The sequence below is a fragment of the Arachis ipaensis genome, chromosome B3 (genome assembly GCF_059453495.1).
Source record: "Arachis ipaensis isolate K30076 ecotype BB chromosome B3, ASM5945349v1, whole genome shotgun sequence".
Classification (NCBI taxonomy): Eukaryota; Viridiplantae; Streptophyta; class Magnoliopsida; order Fabales; family Fabaceae; genus Arachis; species Arachis ipaensis.
The window spans coordinates 37,984,075-37,999,788 of NC_142438.1; the positions used below are offsets into that span (position 1 = coordinate 37,984,075).

Below are 15,714 nucleotides of genomic sequence, written 5' to 3' on the forward strand. Positions count from 1 at the left end.
TATTTCGTTTACACTATAAACAAAATAAAATATACAATACATTTTTATAAAAATGCTATAAATTATATATTTTAATAAATAAAATATTTATTTTATTTATTTAAAAAATCATTGTCTCTTTTTTATTTTTCTCTTTCCAAAAATTTATTTCTGCAAGTTCAACCAAGTCACCGGTAGTGAAAGCTGTTGCTACCATCCGTAATCTCCTCTTCTTGCTTCTCTTTTCTTTTTCTTTTTTTCTTCTGCACCTTTTTTTTTCATATGATTCTGGTTATGCTTCTTTTCTCCTCTTTTATTTTTTTATTTCCTTTCTTTTTTTTTTCTTCTCTTTCTCTTTCTCTTTCTCTTTCCACCATCCTCTACTCGTTTATGTTGCAATTTTTATTTGATATTTAGATATCTAGATTTTAATAACCATTTAGTGGTTAGTTTCTTTTCTTTTATAATGTAATTGTCTATTTTTTATAGATATTTTGGGTTTGGTTATGCAAATTCTTCAAATTTAAGAGAAAGACATCAAGAAAAAAGTTTTTTATTCATAAATATTTTTACAGACTAAAAGTGTTTAGATTAATTCTTCAAAAAAAAATATCTCATTATGTTACAATATATTTATATAAATTAATAAAAAAAAGACAATTTTGTCTTTATTTTTCTTATTAAGATTCTTAATAATTGAATATTGTGCCTCTTTTCAATTTATAGTTTAACACAATAGATATTTATTTTTTTTTGTCTTCCATAATATTCTTCAACTCGACAGGTCAAAGATTAATCCGTTGCGAATCGAAACTCTATTTAAAAGTTTATCGTCGGCGAATGGGGTATTGCATGCACAAGACGGAATTCGAACCTCCAACACTTACTTAAACGCGTTAGTGAACTAACCACTAAATCAACCTAATTTCGTTCGGTAAATATTCATCTTTTTAAATTGTAAAACTAATATTTTTACTATATCTGTTAGTATCGTTTGTCAATTTTTATAAATAAAAGTTAGTTTTTATAAAAAAATTCTAACAATAAAATAAATAAATAAATAAAAATATTAAAAAATGATTAAAATTTATTATTAATAAATTATTAAACTAAAAAAATTAAATTTTATAGCCAAAAGTAAGATAAAAAAGTTGACATATTTTTGTAATAATTTTTAAAATTATTTATTTTAGTAAATAAAATATTTATTTAATTTATTAAAATAAAAAATCCCCAAAAGTGATGACAAAAATCAGTAAAATTTTGTTTATCCTTGGACCTTTTCTCGTAAATAAATAGCTTGAGAGGAAGGAAGAGTACTACACTGGTCTAGAGCGGAAAGCAAGTGGAGGAAGCTTACGGCTACGGCGGGAAATAAACAAAAGGAAAAGCAAATAAAACCCACCAAACCAAAAAAACTCTCTCTCTCTCTCTCTCTCTCGGCCTAAAGCACCAACCCGATCTCATTCCGTTATTATTTTTTTCTTTTTTCGTTTATTTGTGTTTTTCTCCAAAAAGAGAAAGAAACATTGAAAAGAGAAAGAGAATGAAAGCCTCCCTCCAATTGGAAACACTGATTCAACTGGTGTGTGTTGGCAGCTCGTAGATCTGCGTCGTCTTCTTCGCCATTGCTTTCAGCTCAGTTCAGGTATTCAATCGCATTTCTTCAATTATTCTTCGCATTTACGTTAAGATAAGCGATTCTCAATTTCTCATTTCTCAATTCAGCTGCTTGCATGCCTTACATTTCCATCTGAACTTGCGCATTAACAATTTTTGTTCCGAATATCTTTCATTCTTAGCGGTCTGTGAATGTTAAATTATATATTGATGCAAGATTTTGAAGACTCTGTTTGACTGTTTGTACTCTTGCAGATGCATTTTGGTTGATTCGTGTGTTCATTTCGTTGATTTTAATTTCACTTCAGTTTTCTGCATTCTCTTATTAAGATTATGAATTAGCTAGGTTCAGTCGATGATATACATTTTCTTTGATTTCCTGGATAGAAATGCTGAATCCACATGAATGAATGATCGATATGGTTTTGATGTTTCTTCGCCGAGAAAATTAGGAAAGGAAGGAAAGCAAAGTTTAGACGCTTACTTCGAGGTAAAGGAAAACGAATCACTCCACTACACTCAACTATTTCAAATATAATTGAAAAATGCTCTTGGACTGAAATTAAAATTCATCAAATGTGTGTTTTTTTAACAGATAAACGACAATTTTTCACTTCTTTTGTAACCAAAATTCTCTGGTTATTTATTTAATAGAAATATTTTAACTAAATCATTTATTTTTTAAAAATATTCTGGCTGACTACTCGCGTGATAAATGACGTAATAATCTTGTTAATAAGCTTTTTTTTTTTTCTTGGTTCCTTTTTTCTCCCGTGTAGAAAGTAGAAAGTAGAAACTATCGGGTTTGAGTTTTCTGAGTTCTGACCACTAACGCATTCCTTAGAACAGCCCTTCAAGTTGTGCAATGCTATTGCTTGTACCATATTCTGTTCATATAAACAGAACTTGGAAAGAGCATAAAATTCGTACTCCTAAGAATTATTTAATTTCTATATTTTTATATATAATAATATGAATTTAATTTTAATACACGCTTAATTTTACATGTACCTTTAATTACGGAATACCACATACCTTTCACATTAAACTCTATATATCATAAAAAGATTAGATAGATTTGATTTGTAAAACAGTGATAATAATAAGGAATAAATACATACATTTAATAACTGCTCACCCTGATTTATCGCTGACGATGCTTTTCCACGTTATATATTTACCATGTAATAGTTTTCGGTTTATCTTTCTTTGATTAATTTAAGAGTAATTATTTAAATTAGCCTTAAAAAATTTTAAAAATAGATATTTTAGTCTTTAAAAAAAATTAATATATAAATTAATTTTTAAAATTTTACTCAAAAAGATAAATCAGTTTTTAATTTATTTTTTAATAGAGTAATTATCTAACTCAGTTCTCAAAAAATTTTAAAAACATACATTTTTGTCCTAAAAAAAATTAATATACAAATTAATTTTTAATATTTTTTCTATCAAACATAACAGTTCTCCATAGATTTTATTTTTATTATATGTTAACCTTTATTATTATTAACTTTGCTTTGTATATGTAGACAATGATGCTAGTATATTAATACACTCTTTTTGTTAGAAACAAATAAGATGAATAATAATGCTTTAAAACCCAAATTAAAACATTCTCTTTTAATACAAACATATTTTTAAAAGAAAAAATTTAGGGGTCAGCACTTTTATTAAAATCTGACAAGCATTTAACCAGCAAAAAAAAAGTGAATAACTCCACACCATTAGATAAAATCTCATACCATTAAAAATATTAATGATGGCTAATTGATGCCTACAAAATACAAAATTTGCTGGCTCTTTAGCACTCCTCTTTTTAAAATAAAACATCTTTTGATTATATTAAATACAAAAATATCAAATAATTTTAACCTTAAATTTCTTATAGAATAATCTCTAATTATTATTATTATTATTATTATTATTATTATTATTATTGAGTGATTATATATATATATATATATATATATATATATATATATATATATATATATATTATAAATACATATATAAGAATCTAATGAATAAATTTATTATTATTTTGTTCAAAAATATAAAAAATATTATTGTGTAATTAATAATAATAATAATAATAATTTTATTTTACTTTTTTTTGGCTGGAGAATTATTATGTCTGACGGAAAAAAAATGTTGGGAATTGATCTGTTTATTAATTTTTTTTGAGACTAAAATGTTCACTTTTAAAATTTTTTGGGACTGATTTGGGTAATTATTCTGCAGAAAAATGAACTAGGAATTAATTTGTCTGCCAGAGAAAAATCTTAAGGATTGATCTGTGTATTAGTTTTTTTTTAGGGACTAAAATATTTACTTTTAAAATTTTGGAGACTGATTTAGATAATTACACATTAATTTAAGTTTGATCTTATCAAAATTTAATTTGTAGATATGGTTAATTTATAAAAAATTTATATAAATATTTAATCATTTATTATCACGTCAAAAAGATATTTTACTTAATTTTTTATTATTTAGATCAGTTCGTTTTATAGGTAATGTTTTACCATTGTATAGAAATGGGTGGGGGTGGAAGTATGAAGTCACTGCCGTTTATTTGAGGCTTTATTTATGGGTTCTTATTGTTAGAAACTTTTTTTTTTCTTAAATATATATTAAATGTATTAGAAATTTATTTTGTAGTTTTTTCAGTAAAATTTTTTAATTGATAAACTCAGTATTCAAAAGATAGGACATGTCTATTTGTATAAATTTCTAAAATAATGTCTAATATCATTTAGTATTAAAAAAAAAGTTTAAAGAGATGAATTTTTTCCGCGTGAATAGAATCAGTTTATTCTGATTTTAGCTAATCACTGTTTTTTTTTGGTGACAGCTAATCACTGTTTTAAAGTCAGTTGTTAAGAAATTAAAAATATGTTTTTTAGAAAAAAGGAACTTTTAAAGTGTTTATCAGTACATTTTCTTCTCTTCTTTCTTTCTTTTTTTTTTTTTTTTTTTTTTTTAACTTGATACAACATATCATATTTCTTTATCTAATGTCCTACTATGCCTGTTAACAAAAACTCGGGTAAATTATTGTTATACTTTCTAAGGCAAATAGTAGGTCATCTTATTAAGTGGAAGCGTGGTAGTAAGAATTAAATTATCTTTCAGAAGTACTTCCTACCAAAACCCATAAATTTTATTATGTTTTTTGGGGCAAATATTAGATTATCTTGTCAAGTGGAAGCATGATTGTCCAATTGCAATTGGGTTATCATTATTTCTTAGAATAGCGAGAGAATCGCAATTGACTTCTTTATTGTTGAGCGCTAAAGAGATGCGAACTGTGCTGATTTGTACTCATTTTGCATACCCCTTCAATTGTTGGAGTCAAAATTTATTCTACGATGATTGTTAGGTAATAGTTGGCAAAAATGTGCGACGGTTAGGACAAATTAAAGTGAAATAACTATCGATACCAAATAGTGGGAAAAAACAGTGAGTAACTACTATTCTTCAGTTACGTGAGGACAAAATCCATTAGTAAAGGACAAAGAATGTTGCCCAAATCTCACCAACATTCAAACTGTAGCTGTTCTCTTTAATTTGAGGTTTAGCTAACGGTAATGAATCACTCTAACAAACACTAGTCTTTTTCTGCTTTACATTACAGGGGGGAACAGAATAGATAATCTCAATGGAATAACATATATTTCCTATACGTGCGCCATTCATGCTGTGTTGAAGTGCAGATGGAAACTGGGCAAAGCAACAATGGTAACGAGAGGTGTATCATATCCAAGGGTTCTTCATGGTTCAGCCAGTTCCGAAATGCATCCAATCCTTGGATGGCAAGATATGTTTATGCCTTGTTCTTTCTAGTGGCCAATCTGTTGGCCTGGGCTGCCCGTGATTATGGTCGTGGTGCTCTAACAGAAATGGAAAGTAAGATTGCTTAAACCCTTACATTGATGGGCTTTCACATCCTGTTGCCAATTTTAGTTTTCTGCTGCTTCTTTCATACACATGTCTATGCCATTGTATTTTTAATAAAGTATACCTATTGAATTTATTTATTTATTGGCACGGCATACCAGTCCTGTCTATGCCATTTGCATTTTATTAAAGTATATAAAATTTATCTATTTAATTAATTTATTTATTGATACTGAATACTAGACCCGATGGTTCACAATGTTTGGTTTGAAATCTGATCATGTCCCATCAAAGTATGAATTAGATGTTATGATATTCTGATATTTGCAATGAGAAGTCGAAAATGTATACACATGGTGAGCATCTTTTTTGAGGTTGTTTGATTTACAATGTGGACAAGGAAGCTTTTTATTTATAAATTTCAATCCTCCTTTTGAGTTGAACTTCAAAGGTGTTTAGCAATTCTTTAATTCAGTCAATAGAAATTGCTACAGGCACTGCCATATACACATATTGAACGACCAAGTTCATGTTCCCTCAAATTTAGAAGGTTTTTCAGTGAACGTTAAATCTAATATATTGATCCTGCAGGATTAAAAGGTTGCAATGGTGGAAAAGACTGTTTGGGTGCTGAAGGAGTTCTACGTGTGAGTTTGGGTTGCTTTGTATCCTTCGGTTATATGCATGAAACATTGTTGCTGAAGGATTAAGCAAAGCATGATAATCAGTAGTATATATTCTTTTATGCTCGAGAGAGAGAGAGAGGGGTACATGATTGCTCTTTAATGAAAGTCTACATTACATCATAGCTGAGTCATCACTTACCCGAATATTTAAGCTGAACCTTAACCTGAGATCAGATATTTTACATAATCATGTTTTTGTCAACTGCTGGCACTTCTAAACTGAACGTAACTAGAGATACATGGCACTCTGGATGGTGGTCTGTCAAGATTGTTCTCTGGATCGCCATGACTGTCATCCCATTTTTACTCCCTTCTGAATTTATTCAGATTTACGGTTAGTAAACTTTTTCTTTCAACAAGCCTTATAGTATTAATAATCCTTTCTGGTAGTATATGCTGCTAGTATAACCTTGTCATTATGTCTGACATAATTATTTTTCCGCAGGGGAGGTTGCCCATTTCGGTGCCGGGTATAGTCTTCAGATATTTTAAATGATTTTTACATGTCATTTCTTTTCAGAAACTAAACTCTGATATTTTAAAATGTTTTCTATATCTTCTTCAGGGTTTTTCTCCTAATTCAATTAGTAAGCATAATCCGGTTCATTACATGGCTCAATGAATGCTGTGAATCTGAAAAGTACGCAGCAAGATGGTAAGATCTCCTCAGTATATAAAAGAACTAATTGGAACTAACAATTTGTTTGAGATATTTATAGCTATGTAAATTTTTATAATTGATTTGTTTCATATAAAGTTTTGTTAAGCTTTGATATGATGCGAAGATGATGAATTTATTATATAATTGATATCAGGAATAATATTTTTATCATATATTTTGTAAATATGCATTGATCAATTTCCTTGCAGCCAAATCCATGTGATGTTCTTTGCAACGACCGCATATGTTATATGTTTGGTGGGAATCATTTTGATGTACATTTGGTATGCACCGAAGCCATCTTGTCTCCTTAATATTTTTTTCATTACATGGTCACTGGTACTTCTCCAGCTCATGACAAGCGTGTCTCTGCACCCAAAAGTAAGTTATATCTTTTGCCATGTCTTTGCTTGCTCAGTTCACCTTACAAAGTATTGTGATGTGGAATTTTATCTGCTGTTATTATTATTATTATTATTATTATTATTATTATTATTATTATTGACTTGATGTGGAATTTCTACAATAGGTGAATGCCGGCATTCTAACTCCTGGGCTGATGGGGCTTTATGTTGTCTTCCTTTGCTGGTGTGCTATTAGAAGGCAGGGCTACCAATCTTTGCCTCCATTCTGGACTTGCATTGATATTATTGTCCAACGATTGTTTAGCACTTGCATTGATATTATTGTCCAACGATTGTTTAGCACTTTATTGTATATATTATCTCCCATATGAAGTATATCTCCCATATGAAGTATGGGTGTAAAACAAACTGAAGAGACAGGCGTCTGTGTCTTGTTTTGATTTCTGTTCATTTATTGCTTTCTGCAACTCTTTGCTTCTGGCTTTTCATTTCTAGTGAATCTGAGCTTTGGTATATATTTTGTATGCAGTGAACCAACTGGGGAAAACTGCATCAGGAAGTCGGACTCTGCCACCAAAACAGACTGGCTTAGCATCATTGTAATATAGATCTCTTTGTTTAACTCAAATTTGAATTGTCATAGAACTGCTCTTTAAACTTGGTAGCTGTAAACTAACATATATATAGGTCTATTGTGTATTTGACCCTGAATCTCTGTCCTAGATAATCTGTTCATTATTAGTGTCATCATTCTGTATCCATTCAAAATATACAAGGACAAACTCATAATGGCACCCAAAAATATGACTCCATGTTTCTTGTCTATTCATGAAAATCTTTAAGCACTCTATAATAAAAATATCTTTTGATTTTGATTTTGATTCATCATATCTTGTTTATGAAACTTAGGCACTGTTAATTTATACATCTTTGAAGAAATTCATTATGTGATTATCTCAGTTACTTAACTGGTAATTGACTTTTGACGATGGCTATTGTTGGCAGAGCTTTGTTGTGGCAATACTGGCAATCGTTATTGCAACATTTTCAACAGGCATAGATTCCAAATGCTTCCAGGTTGGTTAAAAAAACTCAGTTGACTACTTGACTTTGAACTTCAGTATTAGGTTCCCCAAGACTTGTCTGAAAGATCCATGCAGTTCAGGAAGGATGATACGCCAGCAGAGGATGACGTTCCATATGGCTATGGCTTCTTCCATTTTGTTTTTGCCACAGGAGCAATGTACTTTGCTATGCTATTGATTGGATGGAATAGCCATCATTCTATGAGAAAGTATGCTCCCCAACCCTACTGTATTTGGCTCATTTCATTTTATCTGCATTTCAGTATTTCACTGAGCTTTATTTTTGTGCTTTATCCCTCAACAGAAAATTTTAGAAAAAGGGAAAACAAAGAAAATGCATTTCTAATAGTCATATACGAATCCAAATGCCCGGACCCAACAAATTTGGTTCCCATGAAGTTTCAGTTCTGTTTTACTTTATATAATTATGAATCCTAGTGCTTTATTAATAGTAGTCAGAAGTCAGTACCATCACAATCATCGTCATCATCATTATTTAGTGTTTTGCACTGATAATGGTACAAATCTCTTTCGGTGACTCAAAATTTTTGCAGAAGAAAGACATCCAACCTTTTTATTCTTCTGCAGGTGGACAATTGATGTGGGCTGGACCAGCACATGGGTCAGAATTATAAATGAGTGGTTGGCAGTGTGTGTTTATCGTAAGTATCTTTTTGGTAAACTGAAGTCCAACATGAACAGTTGAATTTTTTATATTCTGAGCATAATGAAGATACTGACATATAAAAATCAGAGAGAGAGAGTTTATTACCCTTTCTATATAACTATTAAGCAATTAAGATTTACCCTTTCGGCCTTTCTATATAACTATTAAGCAATTAAGATGCAATTAATCGAAGTTTATCTCTTTTCAGTGTGGATACTGGTGGCTCCAATCTTATGGAAGAATAGACATGCTGGTTCTACCTGAAAACTTCTCAAACATATTCTAGTTTTAGTATTTTTGTTGGGGATTAAGATCTTCAGATTGTTTCATATCTCTGCTGCACATGTAGTGAGCTTCTTCAACTCTGCAAGATATGAGAAAGCATTTCAGTTTAAACATCCTGGACCAGGACACTCTCAAGTCGAAGAAATGGTTCGCAGGGGTAGACGGAAAGAATGGTTCTGGCACAATGCACATATACCGATTGGATTTGTTCCATTTTACATGAAAATACAGAGTTTGGAAAAAAGAAAGAAACACTATTTACTTGTACATGTACCAATGAGGAAGCTTAGTTTGTACTTTAGTATCATTAATAGATGTTAATTAAAGTTTTCCATATTCATAACTTGTGTTGTTAACTATGATAAAACGAGTTTGGCGCTGATTGCACTAGGGGCATGTTCTCTATCTTTTTCGTTAAAAAAAAAAGGGGGTGCCTTTGGGTTGTTTTCTGTTGTAAACAAAGCCTGTGAACTCTAATTTATATTTATTGATGTCGCAGATAGCACTGCGTTGCCCTTGCCGAAGCTTGAGACAACTGAAGATACTGTAGCTTGCCAAAGCCTGTGTCGCAGTCGTAGTCCTCTACCGTGATGGTGGTCTCTAGTCTGTTGTCCTAGTCCCGCCAATCTATTCATGGAAGAAAAATTATGTTCAGTACTTAGTATTGTAAATGGTAAAAAACAACAATAAATAATAAACATTAATTATCTTGAAGAAACATGAATCTGAATACATCATTGCCAGTCGGATAGAAGTACGGGAACTTGTGGTAAATCCATGACACCACCAACAATATGCACCTGGTAATGTCCGTCACATCACGCTGAGCAGAGCTGCAGAATGATGGTAGGTGTGCGACAGCAATGCAGATTTCTAAGATAATTGTCTGCAACTATCAAAATTTTCAAAGTCGGCAACCATTTGATAGGGAGAAGGTTGACTGACTTGTCCGTAAACAAATACCTCCAAATTAACATCAACAAGCAACACCAGACATATTGGCGGAAAATATCTAAATCTGTCCCTCGCAGAATATGTGTGACCTTGTTTTTAAGCCAAGTTATCTTCAAGTCAAAATTCTGGCTGAAGTGGAGACCTGTCACCAACAAATTCTCAATCCACTGTCAGGTGGTGTGCTCATGGTGCTGATGGAAATCTCTAATACAACTTCCAAACGGGTCTTCATCTGTGCGCAAACTAATATGGTAAGCCACATCCTGGAATATGATGGTAATCCCATCCCACGGATAGTGAAAATTATGCGTCTCAAGCCTCTACCATTCAATAAATGCAGAGAATAAGATAATGTCAAACCTAAAATCCCTTAGTTCTACTGTGTGTTTGAACTCAACCTTCCAAATTCAATCTTCCTTAGGTGGTGGGATAGACAATAACATACCACGTGACAAGAATAACCAAGTTGTCCACAAGAATATTGTTAATTAATCTTTTCTAACTTATTGATTAACTAAAAAATTTAATGTAATTAAATATTATAATTAAATAAATAAAAAAATTAATTAAAAACCCTCAATTTTACATAGGTACGCATAAAACGACATTATTTAGTAATAGCCTAATATAATTAATTTTTCAATAAAAAAGATAACTTCATGTATAATTAATCATCTTCTAAATGTTTACTTCTAACTACTTCTCTTTCAACAAATTGAATCCAATTAAATAAACATGTGTTGATAATTAAATCAACTTATAAAATCATTCACCGCTATTATATACAAAAGTTCAATCAAAACTTGTCAAAAATTGAAGGAAGTAATATTTGCAATGACTATGGGAAGCAACTAGAAAAGTTACAAAAGATCATGGTCAAATGTTCAAAAATTTACAGCCGGATAACTTTATGACATCAACATGTAACACTTGTGACAAATTGAGTTTCTTCTACAACTTTTCAATAAGTTACCGCCTTATATCCAAGCTTAACCATAAGCTTAGTTACAAGTTGTTTTGTTTAAACCGCCAAATATAACTATAAATAGGTGGTGCATCTCTTGTATTTTATCTCTCCATATATGAAAAAAGAATGTTTAGTATGTGTTTTGTTAAATTCTCTTCTTGTTAATATGAGTGTTGGTGAATTTGAATATGAAAAATATGATAGTGTTACTTATGTGAGTGAGTGATATTTGGGGCCAATTAAGTGTGGGTATTGTACTAACAATTGGTATCAGAGCTGGTTAATCCAGCACCTGGTGTTTGAGAGTTTGTGAGGTGTGGGAGAGTTCTCACATAGTTGTTTGTTCATAGAGTCGGTATGAAAAACACCTTCAATATTGTGTGGTCCGGTCCCAAGTTACATGGAAAACTTGATTATAGTTATTGGGAGACTTTAATGTCTACCATTTGAAGGCCCAGAACCTGTGGAATTTCATTGAACCAGGTTTGCAAGAAGGAGCAGATGCTGCCCAACAGAGGAGAGATCAATTGGCGCTATCTCAAATTCATCAAGGAGTAGATTATACGGTGTTTGGCAAAATAGCAAATGCCAAAAGTGCAAAAGAAGCATGGAACACGTTGAAGCTGTCATACAAAGGCGTAGATAAAGCTCAGAAAGCAAAGTTACAGTCTTTGAGAAGAGAATATGAAAGGTACGAGATGTTTAGCTCAGAAACTGTTGAGCAATATTTTACTCGTGTTACAGATCTTGTCAATAAAATGAGAGTTTATGGAGAAGATATGCTTGATAGCAAAGTGGTGGAGAAAATTCTTCACACCATGCCGATGAAGTATGACCATGTGGTGGCTACGATACTAGAGTCCCATGATATGGACACCATGACAATTGCAGAGTTGCAAGGAACCATGGAAAGCCACATCAACAGAATATTGGAGAAGTCAGAAAAATCAACTGAGGAAGCCCTGAAAAGTCGAGTGAATTTAAACAATGTTGCAGAATCAAGCCATACACAAGAAAGACGAGGTCGTGGTTTTAATTTTCAAAGTAGAGGTAGAGGAAATTTCAGAGGAAGAGGTCGTGGCAATTACAACCAAGGAAGTTACCATAATTTTACACCACCTAATCAAGGAAGAGGTGGAACGAATTTCAGGCCTGTCAACCGAGGAAGAGGTCGAGGCAATTTTATCAAGAAAGAACCAATTTCAACTGTTTTTATTGTGGAAAGTATGGACATAAAGCAGCAGATTACAGATTCAAAATGGTGAATAACAATTAAGCACACGTTGCAGAAAATCAGCATCAAAATATTGATGATAATCCGGGTGCTCAAACTTTATTTTTTACAAGTAATTCATGTGCTGAAGATGAAAATATATGGTACTTGGATAATGCTTGCAGTAATCATATGTCTGGTAGAAAGGAGTTATTTTCTTCTCTAGATGATTCAGTTAAACTATTATTGAAGTTTGGTAATATTACAAAGATCCCTATTGAAGGAAAATGGCACATACCAATTAGATTGAAGGATGGTTCTCTGAGTTATATTTCTGATATTTTCTATGCTCCTGAACTTGATTACAATTTACTAAGTATGGGGCAATTATCTGAGAAGAGATATAAGATGATAACTTATCATGGATATTGCACTATGTTTGACAACAACGGAAGGTTCATAGATAAAGCAAAGATGACTTTAAATAGAATGTTTCCATTAAAAATTCAACATGTTAATCCCTCTTGCATGAGTTCTGTGATACTTGATGATAATTGGTTGTGGCATATGCGGTTTGGACATTTCTATTTTTCTGGCCTAAACTACCTGTCAAGAAAAGGACTTGTTTCTGGCCTATCACGGATTCATATTCCCAATTGTGTTTGTGAGATTTGTCAACTGGGAAAGAAGCACAGAGATCCATTCCCTAAGGAAAGTCATGGAGAGCCAGAAGATTACTTGAAATTGTGCATTCAGATCTCTATTCTGTAGAAATTTCAAGCAACGGTGGTAGTAGGTACTTTATCACTTTTATTGATGATTTCAGTAGATATACAGGGGTATACTTTCTGAAGCAGAAATCAGAAGCATGTGATGTCTTTAAGATATTCAAGGCATTTGTCGAAAAACAAAGTGGCTGTAAAATTAAAATTCTTAGAACAGACAGAGGAACAGAATATCTTGCGTGTTCAGAATACTTTAAGCAACACGGAATTCAACACCAACTAACAACTAGATACACTCCTCAACAAAATGGAGTTGCTGAAAGAAAGAATAGAACCATCATGGATATAGTCAGATGCATGCTCAAGTCAAAACAAATGCCTAAAGAATTTTGGGAAGAAGCAGTCGCAACAGCAGTTCATATTTTAAACAGGTGTCCAATAAAAAGTGTTAGTGATAAAACTTCAGAGGAAGCTTGGAGTGGAAAGCATCCTTCCATCCATCATTTCAGAGTCTTTGGGTGTATTGCTTATGCCCACGCACCAGATCAATTAAGGAAGTAGCTAGATGACAAAAGCGAGAAGTGTATCTTTATTGGCTATAGCACAGACTCAAAAGCATACAAGTTGTACAATCCAGAAACAAAGAAAGTAATCATCAGCAGAGACGTGACGTTCGATGAGAAAGACATGTGGAACTGGAACACAAAGACAGAAAAGCAGCTGACTATAATTCCAAATACATGTGATGAAGTAGAAGAAAGACAACCTGACACAACCGAACAACCAGAATCATCTAGAAGACCTTAAAGAGAGCGGAGACTACCTGCTAGATTAGCAGATTATGAAGTTGGCAATGACAACGATCCGTCCAATGAAGAAATCATAAACTTTGCTCTATTTTCAGATTGTGAGCCGTTGAACTTTGAAGAAGCCTCTAAAGACAACAATTGGAAGAAAGCAATGGATGAGGAGATTCATGTCATTGAGAAGAATGACACATGGGAACTGACAAATTTACCAGCAGATAAGAAGCCGATTGGAGTAAAGTAGGTTTACAAAACTAAGTACAAACCCAACGGTGAAGTTGATCGTTTCAAAGCAAGATTAGTTGCTAAGGGATACAAGCAAAAACCAAGTATCGATTATTTTGAAATATTTATTCCTGTTGCAAGATTAGACACTATTCATATGATTATTTCACTCTCGGCTCAAAATAAGTAGAAGATACATCAAATGGATGTTAAGCCTGCATTTCTAAATGGCACTTTAGAAGAAGAAGTGTATGTCAAGCAACCTGTAAGATACGAAGTTCTTGGAGAAGAAGATAAAGTTTACAAGTTGAAAAAAGTCTTGTACGGGTTAAAGCAAGCACCAAGAGTGTGGTACAAGAAGATTGATTCTTATTTTATTCAGAATGGTTTTAGAAGATGTCCGTTTGAACATACGCTTTATATCAAGTTCATTGAATCTGGAGATATCTTGATCGTGTGTATTTATGTTGATGATTTAATCTTTACCAATAATTTGAAGATAATTACATAATTCAAGGAGGCTATGATAAAGTACTTTGAAATGACAGATATGGGCTTAATGTCTTACTTTCTTGGCATTGAAGTGGTTCAAAAAGATGATGGCATTTTCATTTCTCAGAAGAAATATGCAAATGATATTTTGAAGAAATTTCATATAGAACATTCAAAGCCAGTTCCTACTCCAGTCGAAGAGAAATTCAAGTTGCTGAGAGAAGATAAAGGAAGAGCAGTAAATTCTACATACTACAAAAGCTTGATTGGAAGTCTGAGGTACTTAACTGCGACTAGACCAGATATTGTGTTTGGAGTTAGTTTGCTTAGTAGATTTATGGAGGAGCCTTGTTCCAACCATTTGCAAGCGGCAAAAAGAATTCTTCGATATATCAAAGGTACTTTAAATGATGGTATTTATTATGAAAATACTAAAGAAGTAAATCTTATCGATTACACTGATAGTGATTGGGTTGGAGATATGGAAACAAGAAAAAGCACTTCAGGATTTGTATTTCATCTTGGTTTTGGTGCAATTTCATGGTCTTCAAAGAAACAACCAGTAGTTGCTCTCTCTACAGCAGAAGCAGAGTATATAGCATCAGCAAGTTGTGCAATTCAAGCAGTTTAGCTAAGAAGAATTCTTGAAGAATTGAATGAGAAACAAAGTACTCCAACAACAATATTTTGCGATAACAAGTCAGCTATTGCACTTTGCAAAAATCCAGTATTTCATGGAAGATTGAAGCATATTGATATTCGGGTTCACAAAATCAGGGAGTTGGTGAATGAAAAAGAAGTTGTGATCGAGTATTGTCCAACTGAAGAACAAGTTGCTGATATATTTACAAAGTTATTGAAGACCGAGTTATTTTACAAGTTGAAGAAGATGCTTAGAATAATTAATTCTACAAATTTGATTTAAGGGAGGCAATGTTGATAATTAAATCAACTTGCAAAATCATTCACCGCCATTATATACAAAATCTCAGTCAAAACTTGGTCAAAAATTGAAGGAAGTAAAATTTGCAATGACTATGGGAAGCAACTAGAAAAGTTACAAAGGATCATGGTCAAATGT

General features: G+C 32.1%; 2 protein-coding genes across 3 annotated transcripts; both read left to right on the forward strand.

The window, feature by feature from the left end:
• The first annotated feature begins 1,300 nt into the window (after nucleotides 1–1,300).
• On the forward strand, nucleotides 1,301–9,585 carry LOC107630313 (uncharacterized). Of its 2 annotated transcripts, XM_016333406.3 has the most exons (14): nucleotides 1,301–1,627; nucleotides 1,987–2,089; nucleotides 5,240–5,511; nucleotides 6,094–6,167; nucleotides 6,363–6,522; nucleotides 6,634–6,658; nucleotides 6,754–6,843; nucleotides 7,059–7,230; nucleotides 7,379–7,452; nucleotides 7,744–7,813; nucleotides 8,220–8,291; nucleotides 8,375–8,508; nucleotides 8,888–8,961; nucleotides 9,175–9,585. In XM_016333406.3, exons 3-14 carry the CDS (start codon nucleotides 5,319–5,321, stop codon nucleotides 9,228–9,230), a joined length of 1,194 nt encoding a protein of 397 aa, XP_016188892.1. In that variant the 5' UTR covers nucleotides 1,301–1,627; nucleotides 1,987–2,089; nucleotides 5,240–5,318; the 3' UTR covers nucleotides 9,231–9,585. The 2 variants fall into 2 exon arrangements, with proteins under 2 accessions (XP_016188892.1, XP_020974412.1); XM_021118753.2 differs by lacking the exon at nucleotides 1,987–2,089 and having other exon boundaries at nucleotides 1,303–1,627.
• A 1,753-nt stretch (nucleotides 9,586–11,338) lies between these two features.
• On the forward strand, nucleotides 11,339–14,160 carry LOC148570331 (uncharacterized). Its single transcript, XM_088506978.1, has 5 exons — nucleotides 11,339–11,386; nucleotides 11,625–12,433; nucleotides 12,571–12,840; nucleotides 13,713–13,852; nucleotides 14,015–14,160. Exons 1-5 carry the CDS (start codon nucleotides 11,339–11,341, stop codon nucleotides 14,158–14,160), a joined length of 1,413 nt encoding a protein of 470 aa, XP_088363104.1.
• The last annotated feature ends 1,554 nt before the right edge of the window (nucleotides 14,161–15,714 follow it).